The 19212-nt window shown below is 44.6% G+C and overlaps 1 protein-coding gene and 1 long non-coding RNA gene across 6 annotated transcripts in view; both read left to right on the top strand.

Moving 5' to 3' along the window:
- The first annotated feature begins 673 nt into the window (after nucleotides 1–673).
- Nucleotides 674–5003, top strand: LOC130159190 (uncharacterized). Its single transcript, XR_008825654.1, has 3 exons — nucleotides 674–1046; nucleotides 3568–3641; nucleotides 4893–5003. It is a non-coding gene; the product is annotated as an uncharacterized LOC130159190 (long non-coding RNA).
- Nucleotides 5004–7076: 2073 nt separating this feature from the next.
- The window catches only part of SLC12A4 (solute carrier family 12 member 4), a 50682-nt gene continuing 38546 nt past the window's right edge, over nucleotides 7077–19212 (top strand). For 2 of the 5 annotated variants that reach the window (XR_008825653.1, XM_056360518.1), the window contains exon 1: nucleotides 7077–7854. Coding sequence is in view for 4 of the 5 variants with exons in the window: in XM_056360518.1 (XP_056216493.1) it covers nucleotides 7581–7854 (274 nt within the window). In the remaining variant the exon portion in view is untranslated. Of the gene's footprint in view, nucleotides 7855–8274; nucleotides 8578–19212 lie in introns of those variants that run through there. The other 3 variants (XM_056360521.1, XM_056360519.1, XM_056360523.1) reach the window with 3 other exon arrangements.

Genomic DNA, 19212 nt, shown 5'->3' with positions numbered 1-19212 from the left:
TGGATTTCTTCCATTTGCTATTGAAAGCAGCAGCTCCTCTGTTTGCTCTTCTTGGATTTATACATATGGAAATGATCAAATTGCTTCAAAATTTGAAAATGTAACATGTCTAAACTACAAAAAATATTAAATGATCAGAAGATTCTTGCCACTAACAGTGAATTTCATTTGCTATTAAAATTTGTTGGATTTAATTTGAAGACCCAGAGCAGTATGTCAGTGGATCTGCTGAACTGTTTTCAGGACAGACTGTGACGCTGAATAACCCCTTCTTGGATTCAGTGTTTCAAGAACATTTTTTTTCCTAATGTGGTCTTGATTTTTGTCTTGTTATTTTACCTACAAACCTTACATCTACATAAAACAACTTGAGATGGTGTGGTAGGTGTCTGGTGCTCCTATAATTTTCTTTTTTTATATCTTTTTGAAACCAGATAAATGGAAAAGCTTCTACTAACTTTCATATTTATTTATAAAGTTCATTATGTAATTTATGTCAGAGGAAAAACAACTGGTGGCAATGGGAAACATTTTTGGCCCATTTCTGTATTTCACAGATGTTCAGGATCTTTGGTGATTGATCTAGAACCTCTCAGTCATTTGGTCCGGTATTACCAGATGAGCCTGTTTTGAGCCTGTTTCACTTCCTGGCACTCAAACTGCAAATGTTGCAATTCTTTCCCCAATGTCTGTACTGTTTGAGAAATTATTACAACCTGTTAAGTCTTTTTTTGTTGTTGTTGTTGCAAAGCAAAAGCAACAAACAACCCCTCTTCCTAAAGCTGTGACCTCAGAGAGATACTAGACCTGGTTCAGCTGCTTCTGTCATGAGTCAACAAATAGTGGGGAAAAAACCCGCCTAAGTAAACAAAAGTTCAGCATTTAGCTAACATCGCAGAAATGCTTCTGCCTTCTTCTAGTCAAGGCTCTTAGCCCTAGTGATCAAAACTCAAATGAGAAGTCACTTAAATTTGCTCTGTTTCTGTTGCTTCTCCCCAAATTGTTTTGTCAACTTCACTAGGATGACTCTTTCCCACATATAATGGGTAAGTATTTTTCCCTGAAGCCCTTTCTCAGCACCTGGTCTCGCTGTTTTCACAAAGCATTTCTTTTGCCGGTTCTGCAATGAAAGAAAAGCACAGGAAACAAGAATTCAAGTTCCCCTGTGGGTTGTTGCTGAGAAACAAAGACTAAAATAGCTAAGACTAAAACTGAAGCTGATACAGGTTTTGTCAGACAAATCAAAACAAAGTCCCTTTAGACGGCAATACAAACATTCAAAAGAAAAACTTTAATACAGCTTTGAAGATTTCATTTGAATTAACTTTCCTGAGTGTCCTCCTGTAGCTAAACTCAACATCTAAAGAATCTTGTCTAGGCCCGTGCTCAGTTTCTTCTCTGAGCTCTTTATTAAAAATTAAACAGATGATGAAAAATCTGTCCGTACTAAAAATGTAACTGCACTGAAAATTGATCCCCGGACAAAAGAAAAATACACAGCAAACCACTGAGTAGTGTTTTTCCAGCATCTTAATCCTACCCTGAAAAGTACTGCCATGTTTAACAAGTTTAGTGGAGAAAACCTGACTGAGTGGGGGAAAAAAATAATCTCAAAGATTTAATAACTTTTCAGTCTCTAAAGATGAGATTAAGGTATCGTGGCAGAAATGGCTATGCCACATATCAAATACAGTTATGAGTATAAATGGGGCAGAAGTTCCTTGAAGTGACTAAATTTTGAAGTGGCACCATAGTGTCCTCTTGTGGTCTTTTAATGTCTAAGCTGTGATGTGTTTTCTGTGAGAACAGCAGCAAAATTTTCAGCTGCAGTTAGTGTAGGAGCTCCTGTATACAGGTGTAATGTGACCTTCCCTTGCCTTATTTTTCTCCTGGAAATGGTGTGTGGAGGATTGCACATTGCATCTCCCATAAGCTCTTACTGCTCTGTCCCCAGTTCTTTACATGTGGGTATACGCGTTGTGGTCCTCTCCAAAGGACCTCTTTCAGTAGCTGCTTAGCTTTGCCACGAATGAAATAGATCCTGATCTTTGTTAGTGAGAAACCTTTGCTGCAAGGTTGCTGGTTTCTGGCCTGCTTTGTCCACACAGCTGGTGTGATCCTTGGATGAGGAGCAGCAGGAATGTGCTGAAAACGGAAGTTCGCTATGGTGAAATGCTGGTCATGAACTTGCAAAATTTCTGCCAAGCCTCGTGTTGAGGGAGGCTGTACCTTGGCAGTGGCAATTTTTGTTTTGTTATTTTTTCTGATGGTCAGCACTGGGGTGTTTGTCACCCAGGTTCTACTCTGGCAGAAAAAGTCTTTCAAAACAATAGTTATGGATCTACTGCAGTGCATATCCCAGCCTTCCTCTTTACACAGTTTTAAATATCTGTATTTACATTTTGATATTGGTTCAAAACTTGCAAGTATGTAATTCTTTCAGGTGTCAGGGCTTTGTGCCTAAATGTGTGGGAGATAACTGAGCAGGGTTTCAGTTTCCCAGAGAATTTTTTACTATGTTAGATCGATGCTATAGAATCTGCAAGTCTATAAATCTGCAAACCTTTCCACTAACCAACAATCCTGTTTCTGTTCTACCTGGATTATTTTTTTTTTCTGGGCCACTACCCTGCTACTAAGTTGATAATCCAGGATATCTCAGAAATACTTTTCATATCGTATGGTTTAGAAATTTCCCATGGTTTCCACGCATAATCCATAGATTCATAGATTCACAATTCATAGATTGTCCCATTGACAAAGAAGAGAGAAGCATTATACTGGCCTGTATTGAGAGAGATGCAATTTGGTTATTATCTAAAAGATCAGAATGCAGGTATTCCACTCAAGAAGTTTTACATATTTTGGATAAACACAATTATGGATGTTAAGTCTCAGGCTTCTCTAGAGCACTGTACATATACCTCTAGGCAAGCCACATATTCTGCCTGGGGACATAAACATTACAGTCAGCAATGACACAGTAATTGGGCAGGTTACTCCACCAATGAGGCATTTCAAAGCTTCATGCACAGAATTAGTTTTTTTTGTAATGTAATTAAAAGCACTCCAAACAATGTTAGGGGCAAAACAATTTTACAGATGAAGGTAAAAAAAAAACAAACAAAAAACCCCCAAAATAATCTGAATTGTAATTTTATGACATACTTATTTCTAAGGATGACACTTCTTGCTTGGCCTTGATTTTCCTAGTTAGAAAAAATAAATTATTTTCTTTAAAATTAGGCATCTCCCCACAAAGAAGGGAAGATAAGAAAAGCTGTCCTCAAACACAGTTTCAGATGCTGGCTCCTTCTATCCTTAAGCAAATGACAAAGCACTTTCATTGAGAAGGAGTTGAAATAATGTTACTTTTTGTTGTTTGCTTGAAGTTAACGTTATATATTGCGAGTCCATAGGCTAACAATAATCCACAGCTCATTTGCAGGGGCCTCCCAATGCGTGTACCACCTCCCTTTGCGAAGGCTGCGGCAGGCTGTTCCCTCCACTATATCTTTAAAAGCACTCCATGATACTAATATTAATTCTATGTTTACTTTCTCCTAGGATGACTGTATGCACACCACACGAGAACCTGTGAATTGCTGTCTGTCAGGGAAAGCCTGAAACACCTTGCACAAGTAAGTCAAATCTGTTTCTGTAACAGCCAATGCAGCGTGCAGTCAGGCTGTAAAAGCCAAGCTGCTTTTTTTTTAATATTTGAGTGGTGTCACCTGTAAAAAGAAGTGTTCAAGGCAAACTTGACCTTGCTTGCCTGCCCTGCAGATTTAAGTTAATTTAAACTCTTCAGCAGTTTACCAAATTACCCTTCTAGAAGACTCAGAGTTTCTCATAGAACCTTTTCCTTCTGGCATAGTTGTTTACTCTGGAAGCGTACTGACCCTTCAGCTGGAAGCTTATACCTACTTAAGGCAGTTCACAAATACACAGTGGCTTACTAGTTAAGAACTGAACTGGGTCTTTGCTTATATGATTTCTAGGTAATAAACGATTTAGAAAGCAGTTCCTGATCGTGTATCAGAGGGGAGACCATGGATTTGCTGATTGTTAGGTTGCTGATTTCACTGATGCTCTTAACATATATTAGAGTACCAAGAATTTAGGCCTTTTCTTATCTAATAAGCCTTGATTTTCTAAGCTGGTCTCAGTGTTTTTCGCAGTGAAACCACAAGACTTTCTTAGCAGTTCAGTTTTTCTCTGTTGGGGGTGGGCTGTCTGGTATATAGACAGGAGGGGGAAAAAAAAGCAATTAGTATTATTTTCTCTGCTCTTTCACTGACCAGTCTGTACCCTAATGAAACCATAATCCTGAATTCCATTTAGATCTGTAGAAAACAGGTATTTTTTGTATAAATTTGTAGAAAAAGGTAATTTTTGTAGAAATTTGTAGAAAAAGGACATCCCCATTACTTAATGAGAGGTAGTGGTGTTGTCTCAGGTAAATGCTGTAGTATTATAGATCATCTGGTTTCGTTGCAGCCTCGTATTCGTATCAGACAGCTTTTAAACTTACCATGGCCACTCATACCTTCAGATGTAACAAATCAGTATTCGTACTCAGGGGTAAAACAAACAAACAAAAAAGTCAGTCACCCAGGCTGAAATTTCAGTTCTCTTACAAACCAGATGCTAAACAACAAAGTTCATATGGGTAGATAACGTCTTATCTGTAAATATGGGTTTTCTCCAAGTCTGTAAAGAACCAGTCTTCAGACAAAAGAAATATTTTTGCTTCAATAAACCTGAATTGTTTCCTAGGGCTAAATTCTCTCCTAAGACACTTGGATATAGTTTCCATTCCAGAGAGAGGAGTTGCTGGTATACATGCATGAGCTTGATTTTTTTTTTCCCCTCATGCCATACAATTTCAGTGCCATTGTTTTGTGGTGGCATAGATGCATTTTTTGGTGCCTAAAGACAGCTCCTTGCTTTTGAAAGCTGGTCTGGCAAGATGAGAAGGAAGTACCCGGTTTAATTCTTCATCCTGAATAAGCATGACTCCAAAAACATTAACTCTTGAGACTTATTTCAATTCCTTTTTCAATCTCCTTTTTCTTGGACAGGTTACTTAGACCAGAGTTTCACTCAAAAGCTTTATAAAGTGGAAAGCAGGAAAAGAAGACAGAAGACTAAGCACGAACTAACTTGCTCAGTGGTGAGTTATCACCTTGCCCTTTTTCTATGTAAAATTCTTTGCCACCTGTTATTCAATCTTCCTGTTTTCCTGGTAGACTCTAGCTTATTAGGTCATACTTACTGTGAACACTAATGAAACATAACTCAGCAAAAGAGGGTTAAACAGAAAATGCTACTTTTTGGCCAACTGTTCCACTTTCCTCTGGGGAAAAAAATATTGAAGATATTAGACAGTGGACTAAGCGGTGCACTGGGATGTTTCCAGCCTGTCAGAACTCATGTCAGAACATTAACAGAAATGCTTTCTAGATTATCAAAATTGGCCTAATTTGCCCACAGAAATTGCTGGTAAAACTTTACAGACCTCATTGAGATTGTATTTCCAAATATGCTCATTTTAGGGTTACTGTGGGGAAAAAAAATAATCTCACCCTAGGTCTTCAAGATACCATGAGTTCTGAATGGAGGAAAACCTGGGGTTTTTTTATCTCCTCCAAAACTGATGCAGCTGTTACTGAAATGCACGTGGCCACATGAAGATTATTGTTGTTTTCCTTAACAGAGCAAAGATATAAAGTAAAATGTAGGTATATGAAAGCACAGGAGTCTTAGAAGCCTTTCCACCTGTCTGATCAATACTAACAGGTGTCATTGCTCTGGCTTTCCCCAGGGGTGGTCTACTAGCAAGTTTGTGTTAAGTGAACTGAGAGACCCATACGCCCTTATCAGCAGTCACACCACAGCATGGATCTTTCTTGTTTATTTCAAACCCCAGCTATTTAAAAGCAGACTTACTACTCAGTTCTTGTGAACGAACCATTCTCCTTCATTTGTCTCTCTTCTGCTCCTTACACAATTTCTTTCTTTCAGCGGCCTGGGGATTGCTTTGTCAAAAAGGTAGGCCAGATTGAGAAAGCTAGGGATAAGGTTCTTCTGAGCGTGGGAAATGTCTAGTCTTACCCTCCTCCTCTGCTCTAAGCCTCCCACCGACCCCTGTGCAATCTGAAGGCAAAACTTACATCAGTGCCGGACTGACCTGTCAACGTACACTGATTTCTTGATTAAGGGGTATTGCAGTCACTAATCTGCAAAACTAGTTTGAGCTGATAATTCCATAGTAAAACGCACACACCGCTCCCTAGAGCTTTTTTCAGACAGCTGCAGAACGCGTTAAAAGGGATCCTTTATTTTCAAGGCTAGCTTTCAAACAACACAGGCTATCAATTGCGTTATCAGCTATTAATTCATAATTAAACTCCCTGTGAAGGCTGCTGTGGACGAAACGCAGCCAAGATACCCATCGCTGGCGCCAGCTTTTTGAAACGCGAAGGCGAAATTGCATTTCGCTCCCCCCGGGCCAAGAGATGAAGCGGCTGGGCTGGTGGCCCCCGCCGCCACTCAGGCGCCCACCCCGCTGCAGGGAGGGGGGGGCGCCCCCCGCTGCCCCCGTTATGAAGGGGGGGGAGCACAACGGTGCGCGCCCGGCTGCCAGCCCGCTGGCGGAGCATCAGGGCCAGCGCGCCCGGCCCTGCCAGCCCGCTGCCTTAGCAACTGGCTGCTTTGCGTGTGGCTGGAGAGGAGATCCCCCCGGCTCCAGCCGGCGCTCCAGTTTCCCCGGTGCAGCGTTTTACCCCACGCTCCCCCTTTCCCTGGGGCTCGCCCCCTCGCCAGGGGAGCCCCCCGCTGCCGCTACCCGGGCGGGGAGCGGGGACCGCTGCGCGCCGGGACCGAGCGTGCAGCGCAGCACAGCGGCTGGCGGGGGGCGGCGCTGCCCTGCCGAGCGCCGCCCTTCCACGGTCCGAGGGGAGCCCCAAGATTTATTGTTGTTTTTTAATGGTGTCTCTGCTCCCTCAAAGCGCCGCAGGGCTCCCGGTTCCTCCGCCCGCGCCGCCCGGCCCCCGCCAGCGGAGCCACCGCCCCGCCCGGCCCCGGCGCCGTGGTCGTCCGCAGGCGCCCCCCCGGGCTGGGCGCGGCACCGCCCTCCCCGCGCCGCTGCTGCCCAGCAAATGGCGGCGGGGGCGTGTGTGGTGCGTGCTGGAGGCAGCCCGGGGCACGGCGGAGCGAAATTTCCGCCCCGAGGCGGCCCGGCAGCGCCGGCAAGGGAGGGCCGCGGGCGGAGGGCGCCGAGGGGGCCCGCCCCTCCCCTCCCCGCCCCGCTCCCGGCGCGCCGCGGCTCCCGCCGCCCCCAGGCCTGGCGCCCGTCACGATGACTGCGGGAGGAAGGCTCCCCCTTCCCCGCGCCGCCTCGCCGCCTCCGGCCCCTCCTCCGCGCCCCCGCTGCTGAGCGCGGCCGCCCGGCGGAGCGACCCCCTCCCCCGCGCCCGGTCCTCGCTGCGGGGCCGCCCCGGCCTTGCCCGTCCGCCCGGCGGCTCGGGGGCGGCGGCCGCCGCTCCGCCTCGCCGCCCCGGCGGCTCGGAGGGGGAATGGGTGGAGTTGAGGAGCGCGGTTTCCTGAGAGGAAGTGACCGCACGGGGCAGGAATGCGCCGCCGGCTCCGCGCCGCGTCCCGCCTGCCTCGCTGCGGTGCCGCGGGGAGCCCTCGCCGCCCCGCCAGCCATGCCGCACTTCACCGTGGTACCGGTGGAGGACAAGCACCGCGCCGAGTACGACAGCGTAGAAGGGCTCAGCTGGGTGGACTACCGGGAGCCGGCCGCGGCGCCCGCCACCGGCGACTCCTACGACACCGTCAGCTCCGACGGTGAGCGGGGCATGGCCGGGGCGGGGGGGCGGCGGTGCCGGCCGCTCCCGGGGCGGGGGGCCGGGGGCGAGCCTGCCTTCCTCCGCTCCGCATCGCTACCGCACACAAAGGCGAGGGGCGGCGAGGGGCGGCGAGGGGCGCCGCGCCCGGAGGAGCAGCCCTCTCCCCCGCACCCTCCGCGGGCTCCTCCGGGGCGGGCGGCGGCCCCGCTCGTTGCCAGGGCCGGGACGCCGCCGTGGCGCGGCCCGCGGGGGAGCTCGGCCCGGCGGAGGAGCGTCGCCGCCGGCCGTCAGCCAGCCCGGGCCGGGCGGCGGGTGGGCTCGGGGTGCGGTGGCTGGGGTGGCCCCGCCGGGCCGGGACCCGCCCCGGGGATGCCCCTCCACTTGTTGGTAGCCGTAGCCCGGGGCCGGCTGTTATCGCGGCTCCCGCAGGCTGCAGTCATCAGAGGCGATAAGAGCCCGCGGAGATACGCTCAAACGTCTCCAGCGCTCCTCAGCCCGCACGGACGGGTGACAGAATTCGGTTGAATGAGCCGAATCCCAGGTGACTGCTTTTCTTGCTTATGTCATTCCCAACGCGCCTGCCCAGCCGGGGCTCGCTGCCTCTCGCCGGCCCCGGCGCACCGCAGCGTGCTGGGCTGGCTGTGGCTCGCACAGCTGCCCCGGCTCGGCGGAGCTGCTTTGTGTGCGCCGCTAATACATTCCGCTTACAGAAGAGGAGCACGTAAGTAGGAGGGGATTTTGGGTGGTGAGAAGTACGTCCTCTCATTAGGCAGCTCGTATGGTGCTCAGCCTGTCTTGGTGTGCGGCTGTGACTTTTAGGTATAAATCAGTTTAAATACGGCAAGTCTTTTTACGGTAAAACTGAAGGCTGCTTACATCTGGAGAGTAGAGCAGTTCTGGTAAAAAGGCTGGTTTAGCTCTTTGTGGGATCTGTTTCTTTTTTCTGCCTTGGTTATTACGTTTAGCCCTGTAACCTCTTCAGGAAGATCTTCCCACGGGCTCAGCTGGTGGATTTGACTTACCCTCTGTGAATCATGTGTGACTTTAGGCAACAAAAGAAAAATCAGTAAACACCTGACCTGTTCTTCCTTGCCTGTGCAGTCAAACTTTTCAAGAGTGCGAATGTTATTCAGCACACAGTAATCCCTGAAGGGAGCCTGCGCTGCTCAGGCCTGTGCTTAAGGAAGCGAGCAGGCTTATTTTGCTGAGTGATGTTCGACTGTCATGAGATCAAGGTCCAATTCCTGCCTTGTCACCTTGTTCAGTTCTCTGCGAATCTGTGCCTCTGTCTCCAATATGCGCCATTCTTTTTCTTTCTCTTTTTTTCCCTTTCTTTCTTTGCATCGTTTTCAAACAAATTTTAAATTTCATACACCAAGTAGCTTACGTAGGCCTAATGTCCATTGTGTCGGTTCTTTTCTAGCGTGGGCATTTTGGAATGAGGAAAGGTGGGTGCTTTTCCCATCTTGTGTGTTGTCACAGACAAGGTGAGCTCTAGCCCTAAAGGCTGTGCAGGGCTTTGACTTCATTTTGTCAAAAAAGGTCTGTTTTATTCTTGGGTTACTGAACATGCAGTTCCTGCATATGAAAGTAACAGGTGTTTTTCACCCATCTCAGCAGGTTGAGGCGGAGACCTGGTGGAGTACTTTCTCCACTAGCTAGCCTTGGCCATGGCTTGGTAAGTGTGACTTTGTGGAAGCCACTGCTGTGGCGGATAAGGGAAGGTCAGTTCAAACCGCCTGTCATTTGGATATCAGACTGTCTGTAGGATGTTTGCAAACAACACGCTGCAAGATACTTGGCTCCCTGTCTCACAGTCTTATCAGCAGCCAGCAAGCCGTGATCTCTTAAGTGCTGCTATTCCGACTGCAGCATGGAACCACGCTGCTGGAAGTTAGCTGAGTCTCTTTATTTTAAACAAACTGATAAATATCTAGTAACATCTCTATTAATATATGGTAGTTAGTTCTGTTTCAGTTTGAACTGTAGCTGCCTTCTATTTTTTAATTTACTTTCACAGTAATTAAGCGTTGTTTCATATCCTCAGGGTGTATGTATAAAGATATGTTGTCTTGCCTACTTGTACTGACAAGCATGTTCTTCTTCCCTGCAGCCTTTTCTGTCTCTTCCTAGGTTTCTTGGGTTCGTGGCTCTGTAGAGGGGAATCTGAACTCCCTTGTGTTATTCCTTTGGGTTTCGGTGCTTCGTTCTACATCCTGTGCAGAGTACCGCAGCCTCTTGTACTGGGGGAGCATTGATAACGTGACATGGTGGGGGGGTCGAAGCTCCTGTTGACCACAGAAGTATCTCACAGCTGTTTAGCACTGGCTGGAGCAGCGCTGTGGACCAGAGGGAGGAGAGTGACCCTCCAGAGCCTTCTGGAGCCGCTGGTTGTGGGGTTCGTGGAGGGATTTGTTGGTGTTGGTGATGCCCCTGGTTCCAGCCAAGGTAAACTGTGACTTGAGTATGCAATTCCAGAGTTTTAGGTTGTGGCCCTAGCACAGGGCATGTGGTTTGTATGGCGGTGCGTGAATGCACACAGAGCTGCCTGAGCAATGCCAATTGTCCAGTCTTTCTGTGCGATCAAGTAGCGCCACTGCAGTCGGGACGAGTTGTTAGTTGTGATTGTTCTGATGAATCTTCTCCACGCAAGGTTTTGTTTTATCAGCTTGCTATTCAGAACCTTATTTAAAGACTTCTTTGGATTGATCAGAGATGGGTTAGTCATATGGCCCTTCGTGACGGTCTGTCATGGTAATGTAACTGTTCATAGCGGGTGTGTAACAGCGTGTGAAGCAGTTACTTTATTGTTCAGTACTCCTTGCGCAATCTCTTAGGCTGTTGCTTATGATTCTGACCAATCCTGGTTTCACTCTGCCCTTTTTGCTCCAACCTTTATTTGTCATAGCCTTGGTTCTGAATGGTTTTTTTTTTTTCTGAATTTTGCTTTCTTTAGGACATCAAATGATACGGTGTTACCTAAACGCTACAGACGTGGAGCCATTCTGCAATAGAATTTCTTGTCAACCATTTCCATAAGAAGACATTAGTCAGTGTGCAATAATTTAGCCTTCCCAGACAGCTCCAGTGCTTACTTGTGAATAAAATCAGCCTTTTTTTTCTTTTTCTAAGCATGTTCCACCAACTACCACTGCTTGTAATAGATTTTGACATCTTCCATTTAGCAAAAGGAGTACAAAGAATTATTCTGTGATCCTATGATAAACATGTGAGCCCTGCTTTATGGATCGGCAGGGATGAGAAATGTGAGTTTGGCATCCCTTCAGTCTTTGAAATAATGCCAGCACATTAAGTTGGGTACAGAGGGTAGGAAGAGGGACAGTGGGGCCTGAATAGTGTTTAAAAAAACCAAATAAGCTTTGCTTTAATAGGAATCTCAGCTCCACAGTGATTGTGCACCCTGTTAACCCAAGCGCAGCCATGTCATGTGTCCTGTGGGAAGTTATTTATTTTCCCGTGACTTTTGTTTGTGGAAATGAGACACTAATCAGCTTGGTGTCACTAACCAGCTTTGGTCAGCTGCCACCCTTGGGTTTTGCCAATGAATTGCTCTGCTTATGTTCCAGTTATACATGGCTTCCTTTCAGCCCAGAGTTTTCTAAGTAAACTTGAGACCTTTTCCTCACGCTTACAGTCTACATCAGTATGTACAGTGCCCTTGTGCAGCAACAGGTTGTGCTGGTCATTTGCAGTAAGCTGTTTTCGAGAAGATGGGTGAAGAAAGTTCTGGTGTGATAGCAGTGTGCTTATACCTTAGGTTTCTTCCCATTTCACTGCTTTTTAATATGTGGCAACTTACTAGTAAAGGTTTTAAGCCTTTTGCAAGACTTGAAATAAAGCTCACATAAAATATGTCTGAAGATACTTTCAGTGGGGATGCACAAACCATTCAAAAATTCCTTTTCAAAGGGCTTAATTTGTATATGTAGGTGTTTTGGCAAAGTCCAGAGATAGATAAAATTAGTGATGTGATGAATCAGGTACTAAATAGTAGTGACAGAAAAATATGTGCAAACACATTTTAGGTTATCTTAAATTCAAGAACTTCTGCTAGCAGCCATGTGGGTAAATGGCAGTTACAGTGGTCATAGGAGGATATTTTTGCGGAACCTCTGTAGCACGTGCATCTTCAGCAGCTTTAATACTGCCTTAAGATTGCAGAAAGAAGTCACGGAGGAGGGAGCCTGGGGAGAAGTTGAAACAGCAGCTCTGATTTGTTTGGGAGGAAAGAAGGTAACCCGAGAATAGAAATGTGCAGATGTCAGTGAACTGGCTTTTCGTTGATTTGTTTACTATTGTCTTGCTGAAAATGGTTTGGAGACTGTACCTTCTTCAGTTTGGTTGCATTTTGATGAGGAAGGAGGGAGTTTTGTGTTCTGCTAAGCTTGGCATCTGTTTTCCCTCTCTGTTAAGTTTAATGGGTGAATTTGAGATATTAAAGGTGTCCTGTCAGTGCTAAATATGTCAATATTCATCCCAGTCCTATAAGGGATACTTGTAGGATACACAGCAATTTTTTTATCATTTCAGATGCAGATCCTGAAAGGGGTCTTAGCAGTAGCATCATCAGTGTGAAGTCCTGTATCGTTTTTTCTTTTTTTTGTTAGTGCAGTCAGCAGCTAGCACAGCACTGAGAGCGGTGCTGAACTCTGCACTACTTTTCTCAGCAATACAGGTGCATAGATAAGTGGGCTCTTGCTTTCAGATAAGGAAAGATAAGAGTGGGGTATGTGAAAAATGAGAGTGGAGAAGTGTTCTGTGAGACAGTTGGCTGTTTATAACACTTGCGTGGGTGAAGCAGGTGGTATATACTTTCTTTATAGCTTGTAAGCAAAGGAATTTCTCAGAGAAGCTCATTTTAAGTGCAGCCCATGGTGAATACCTCAAATTTCTTATAGCAGCATGAGTGTCATAAGGTTTAATTCATCTATTAAAATGCTTGCCTAGGAAAAGAAAAAAGTTCATGTTACTGCATAAACTGTGACTTTTGCTAAGCATGTCTCTCACACCTCTTCTGATTTGTGTGGTGATACAGGCAGAGCTGGAGAGGCTGCAGCTGTCCAGTACCAAGGGGATCTGGGTGCCAACTGCTGGCGGCCAGGAGACTTGGCTAAATATAGAAAAACATGGGCCTTTTTGTGGGTTCTCTGGCATTTCAGTCATTTGGGAAAGCTCTGGGAAGGATCTTTGTGATAGGTCTAAGTGATCTGAAAGCAGCTTCTGTAACTGTACGTGTGTGTGTATGTTGCAAAAAAAAAAAAATAAATCTGAGAGAAGATAAGAAAAAAATTTCCAAACAACCCTTTGTTGGTCTTTGGTAGCTGCTGAGGTTTTGTGCTTCTGAGAACACCTGCATATAGAAGACTAAGCAAATGCACATGAAAAGACATGGATTTTCCATCTAACTCTACCTGCAAATGCTCTCGTTTTGGTTTGCTAAGCGCCCATTTCAAACCTGATTTGAGACTAAATTTGGGGTTTTTTTTTATATGCCGAAGCTATACCTTTTATTCAATCTCTGCACTTTTCTAAAGAAATTCAAATAAATTTTGGGATTTCTTACCGTGTTTGTAGTACATATCTCTCTCATGTATAAAATTGGTCTCGGTGTGTGTTATTCAATTTCCCTTACAAATTTTTTCAGTGTTTCACTTCCTTAAAGAAAACGGTGACATTTCCATTCTATTCCCCTGCAACAAAATTAAAGAATATATTTTTGCATGCTCTTAAATGTGAAGTTTAAATCTGCCTTTTGCTCTAAAGTTCTATGTAGAGTCGAGATTAAGGTCCTTTGCAGCCTCATTGACCAGGAAATGTAGCCAACTAGTAAATGCCACTAGCTGAAGTTAAAGAACCACCACCACTGAGGAAGTTAACACTTAGTGATCACTGCTTTAAGTGTGTAACAGAATGGGTGACACCCAGTGCCACAGGGAGGGAAAAGCTGCATTTGGTGAGCTTCCCCTTCCAAGACCAAGTTAAAGGTTTACACCTCTTCTTGACTGTGATGTAACAAATAATTTAATGTACAGGCTGATCTATATTACAGAGAAATTGCTGTTATCACCAGTATGTGGGAACAAGATTTATTTGACCCAAGGGTTTGTGTCTTCAACCTGATGGTTCAAGATTTTGCTTTAAATACTTTGATTTGTGACCTGAGCTACAGAGGAAAAAAAAATATGTACCACTTTAAGACATGGTCTAAAGCCTATTGGAATTACGTTTTAGGGATGTTTCCATTCAGTAACCTTTGAATTGCACGTTTTGAATCTCTTAATTGTACTAAGCTGAGTTTTATTTTCACAAATAAGAAAGTTTCAGGGTTTTTTTGTTTGTTTGATTGATTTAGTAATAAACCCTCTTAATTATTATTTTTCAATAGGCATCTGTTTAAATGATGCCAAGTGATCCCTTAGCAATGAGTAGTTCTGTTCTTTTTCTTTCAGTTGAGCTGCTTTGGATGATTTCTTTCAGTATACTTGGATTTTGTCATGCATGGAGAACTGTGCATCTTTCACAGTGGCTGCTGTACTGGCTGCTAAGCAAACAATATCTTCTTTTTAAGCAAGCAAAATAACGAAATACCATACACACAAAAATATTAGTCTTTTAATGAAAGCAAATAATTGACATACATTTAATGTGTTCTGTCTTTAATTATGAAAAGTCTACGTGACCAGGAAAAATACAGCTTTTAGAATGCATGTGGAGTAAACTTCTCCAGGTTTTGGATATGATAGCATTTTGTATACTGTTGTGTAGCACAGGTCCCCTTTCTTCGGCCATTCTCCGCACCCTTATCCGCAGGTTATTTTGTAGGCTGTCTACTGCCTGTTTGTCCTCAGCGACTCTTAGTTTACACGCTGTTTCACAAGTCTCATGCTGTCACTTCTGAACCATAAAAAGAAGTTAAAGGAGTAGCAATTTTTCCTGATAGGTCACGTAATAGGGCTTTAGATTTTGTGGTAGGTATTGGGTTTGGCCTGGAGAAGAAGACTGTTTGCTTTCCAGCAGTCTTAATTCATGTCTGAGCAACAGAGGTATAGGTTAGAACAGTTCTGGGTATAATTTTGTTCACAGTTGTTGGTACCGTTAAAGGTGCTTGGTGGATTTTTTTTCTTAATCATCTTTTGATCTTCCTTCTGCTCCGTAGGACAGAGAAGTGAAGTTCAATCTGCAGAAGAGAGTGCTTATTGCCCAAAAGGAGCTTTAGCTTATGGATGAATGGGGGAGGTTCAGAAGTCGGCAGTTTTGCCAAGTTAGTTATGCTTTGCTGACTGGAAGCAGCCTAAGACTTGTCCAAAATGTAAATGAAATGGCATTTTGCTGAGCAGAAGATGAGAGGCTGGTGCCAGCTTGGGCTGGGCAGCTGGGGCAGGGGGTGAGGGAGGAGACTGCTGGTACTGTTGAGGGGACAGTCATCATCCCACCCTCGTATTGGTGGTCACAGTGATGTGATAGGAAACTGGGAAGCTCATATGCTTAGGGCATGGCTTAGCAGCATTTCCAAAGGTATTCAGATTCTGGGTTTGCCTAACGTCCCCTGGAAGGCTGTCCCACAGGTCCATCCCCTTCATTCCAGAATGCTTAGTTGACCCCCTTCTCCCCGCTCACCCGAGTGACCTAGAAGCTCAACTTTTTCATTGATTGACATATGGTCTCTAATATAATTAGAATGCAATCCATTGATTACTTTGGAAATTAGAATCAAAGCTATAAGCTGATGTTGGAAGCTGGCTTGCAGGGAACCATTGCAGAGGTTGTATAACAAGATCCTGGGACAGGAGAGGTGGCACACATCTCTGTGTTCAGGGCAGAGGGATGCTTTGCTATGTATAGATTCAAGCTAATTATGCCTGAACAAACCTGTATGTATTGGGTTTTTTTTCCTGCAGTCTAATTGCCAACCTTCATTTTCATCTCCTACCAGTAGCCAGCGATTTCTTATCTGAGGGGTTTGGAACATATGCCTCTTTATTGTGAAGCAAGTTAGACCATCCAAACTTTTGTCTTTCGCTTCCACATCGAAGGGAAAAAGGGATTTTTATGGTGTGCCATTAGAAGCTGCCCTTTTGCTCAGAGTAACTCCTAAGGAGGGCAAACTTGTTGAGACTTGCTCTTGCACGCTTTAAATTGCTGATTGCTGCAGTATAACTTTTTTTTTTTTTAATGCCCTGGAGTATAATTGTTTTTCATAAAATTATCTATAGCAGTGCTACTCTCTGTTATGACACTGTCTCTGCTTGCAAGCTGAGCAGCCCCGAGCTTAGCTCCTGTGTGCAAAGTCCACTTTTGGATTTCCCATGTAGGAGGTCAGATCCGAGTCAGGACTCAGAGTAATTCAAGAAGATGGTGTAGCTGCTGCTGTCTCTGATGGAGGACAGCACATCAGTGTTTCTCCTCCGCCTTCTACCTTTGCATTCAGGAGCTTTGCCTTCTTGATACACTTCTAAATAATAGAATGCACATCCCTTTTACTACTCCTTACTATAGTATATATTTGTATCCAGAGCTGATGCAGAGGGCAAAGGTAGAAGTTCTTTAATAGTCTTGCAGGTCTGATTTAAGAACCTACTGCTCCCAAACGTTTTCTGCTTTCTTCTGCTAAAGTTTTCACTGTCCAGTCTGTGATTTCACAATACAAAGTGTTCAGCAGCAGTACCACTTGTCTGTCTCCTCCTGGCACGTCCCCTTCTTTTCCCTTGATTTGCATTTGTGTTCTGCACCCTGTACTGGGGCATGATCCCCAGGGCACAGCTGTTTTTAGAGCATCACAAGCCAACCTTTGCCAGGCTTATCCCAATTCAGTTCCCACATGGATCTAGCTTATATCTTGGCTACTTTGCCTAGGCGGACACAAACCATTCACTTTTGATGTGGCGGTATGTTCCAGAGAGTGTGGTGGTAATGGCAGGGATTAATTTCAGGGACATTGCAGCCAAACATGAAGGGAGGTGTAGCTGAGCTATGTTTGGGAAGTCCCGTTACTCTATGACCAGACAGTGGGATGATTATCTGCTATGTGTTAAGATGTCTTTTAGCATACATGCAGGGAGCTTTGAAGCTGTAACTCAAGGCAACACGTGGAGAGTAGTTGCGGTATTTTGCCTCTGCCCTTTTAAGACACTGTATTCTGTACTTGGTGGTAGGAGCATATGTTTAGCAGGAGCAAATTGACTGTTATATGTCCCTGAGGTTCTTCTGACTTTGGTTCTGTTGCATTGCTTGATGTAATTCCTCGCTGTTGGAGCAGAAGGCAGGTGGTCTCATGTTGCCTATTGCTCCTTGAAGAGTTTCTATAATCTAGCGTGCTGTACTCGTTTTGCTTTGATCCTCTTGCAAACCGATGAACTTCTTGTAAAATGATGATAAAAGCCCTTGTGGCTTCTCCATGTATCTGACTTTGTCTTGATCTGTGCTGTGTGTTGCACACTGAAATATTTTCTGCTATTTTGGAAGACCTGTGAGCTCTTCGTAAACACGGCTTTGAATATATGTATTTTACAAATGCTGTGGTTTGTTGCTTATTGTGTGCAATATCAGAGCGCTCTCTGCCCTCTAAAATGCTCGGTGGGATGGAGTGACTTCCTTTGCCTGGGGAAGTCTCATGCTGACTTGTACTTTCTTTAAGTATTATGACAAGAGTTACAGTGAGTTTTGGCTGGTTTTAGTACTTCATGCTGAAAGGTCAGCTCTTCATCCTTGGAGCAGATACAACTTAGTTCTGTTTTGTCTTTCTCTCTCTTTTTTTTTTTTTTCCTTTCCCCCCCCCCCCCCTTAGCTTAAACAAAAAATCTCTCACACACTTTGTTTTCACATGCAAGAGTACTTCTCAAATGTAAGAAAAATCTGATGTTCAGCACTTTCTGTGTGAGATAACTGAATACAGTTAAAATATTCAGGGCTTCACAATAAGCTGTAAGTGATTACAGATGTCTTTTTACTGTTTTCTAGGAATGGATAGTAGATGTCTGTTAATATACTTTGTGTAGTATGTAACACATAGAATGTACATGCACTGAAATTTCCAAAGTGATTAAACCTCCTTTTTCTGTTATTTTCTGTACGTCTGGAGATATTTAGCAGTCTGGCTCATATCTCCTCTATTTCTGCTTGTTCCCTGTAGGAAATTTTTTGAGCTGGCGGCAATACTGAATTAATGGTTGCTGTTCCCATCTCCTTGTCACTCACACAATTGTGCCTGTACAATTGTTTCTTTGGCACATGTTGATCTGGAGAAGGGAGCAGTTCTGTCTGAAATTGTGGTGTGTGCTGTGGGTTGGTTGTTTTGGTGTGGTTTTTTGTTTTGTTTTTTTGGTTTTTTTTTTTTAGTTTGGATTTTGTTGTTCTCTCACCCGTCTTACTGTGCAGCCATGGTCAGCTGAGCAGGTATAGGGCTGAAAAAGATTTCTGTGCTTGGTATGGGAGAGGTGAATTGAGTATCGCATGGAATCTGCATGCTGGTCTCATAGAGATGTATGTTGCTATCTCTCAGAGAAAATGAGAACGTTCTACAGCAAGGTCAGAGGCTTTTCCTGAGGCAGGGAAAATGCTGGAATGCTTCTCCCTATACAGCACACCCCGTCTCAGAGTATCTGAGGTGCCTTCATGCATGTGAAGGGATGGAGTTTCAGGGAGGATAGTCGTGAGAAATGATTTGGAGTCGTTCCACATGAAAGAACCTCTGAAGTGGATTACAGTGAAGTACAAAGGTTGTTTTTATAGTGTTTTTTTCAGCTGGCAATGACAAGTTACATTATGAAAGCTCCTAAGTGATGTGAGTTCCTAAATCCAATTTTTCAGAAGTGACTTGGCATCTAATTTATATAGGCATTCACCTACTGGATAGGTCTCAGTGTGGTGTGTGCCATCCAGAGGACCTCACTACGAATGAGCAGAATGGGAGGGGGTTCTAGTAATTAGGAACTGCTTAGAATCATTACGTTAGTATTTACTTATGTATCTTATATAAACCTCCATTTCATCGTGCTGATGCATTTTTTTTTTCTTTGTGGTCTTGCATACAATTCATCCATTAATTGGTAATCATAGTAAAAAGTATTGAAGATGGAAAGAAATACATCACTGGTTTCACTTGAAAGCCGAAATGCCTGAAGGGCTAACGTCACAGAGCTATACTTTTCCTGGCATTAACAGGTTTTAAACGCTGTCTTATTTCACACTGGGCAAGCAGCACATTTGTGGCATTTGCTTTCCTGAATAAGTGTGCAAACAGCTGGCAATGTGCCTCTTAAATGTGGCTGGTTCGGGATTTCACAAATAGCGTTTTCAGTAAGATCCTGACATTTGTGTATTTTTCTCAAGTGTTGAA

The sequence above is a fragment of the Falco biarmicus genome, chromosome 15, assembly GCF_023638135.1.
Source record: "Falco biarmicus isolate bFalBia1 chromosome 15, bFalBia1.pri, whole genome shotgun sequence".
Classification (NCBI taxonomy): domain Eukaryota; kingdom Metazoa; phylum Chordata; class Aves; order Falconiformes; family Falconidae; genus Falco; species Falco biarmicus.
This window is presented reverse-complemented; position numbering and strand designations above follow the sequence as displayed.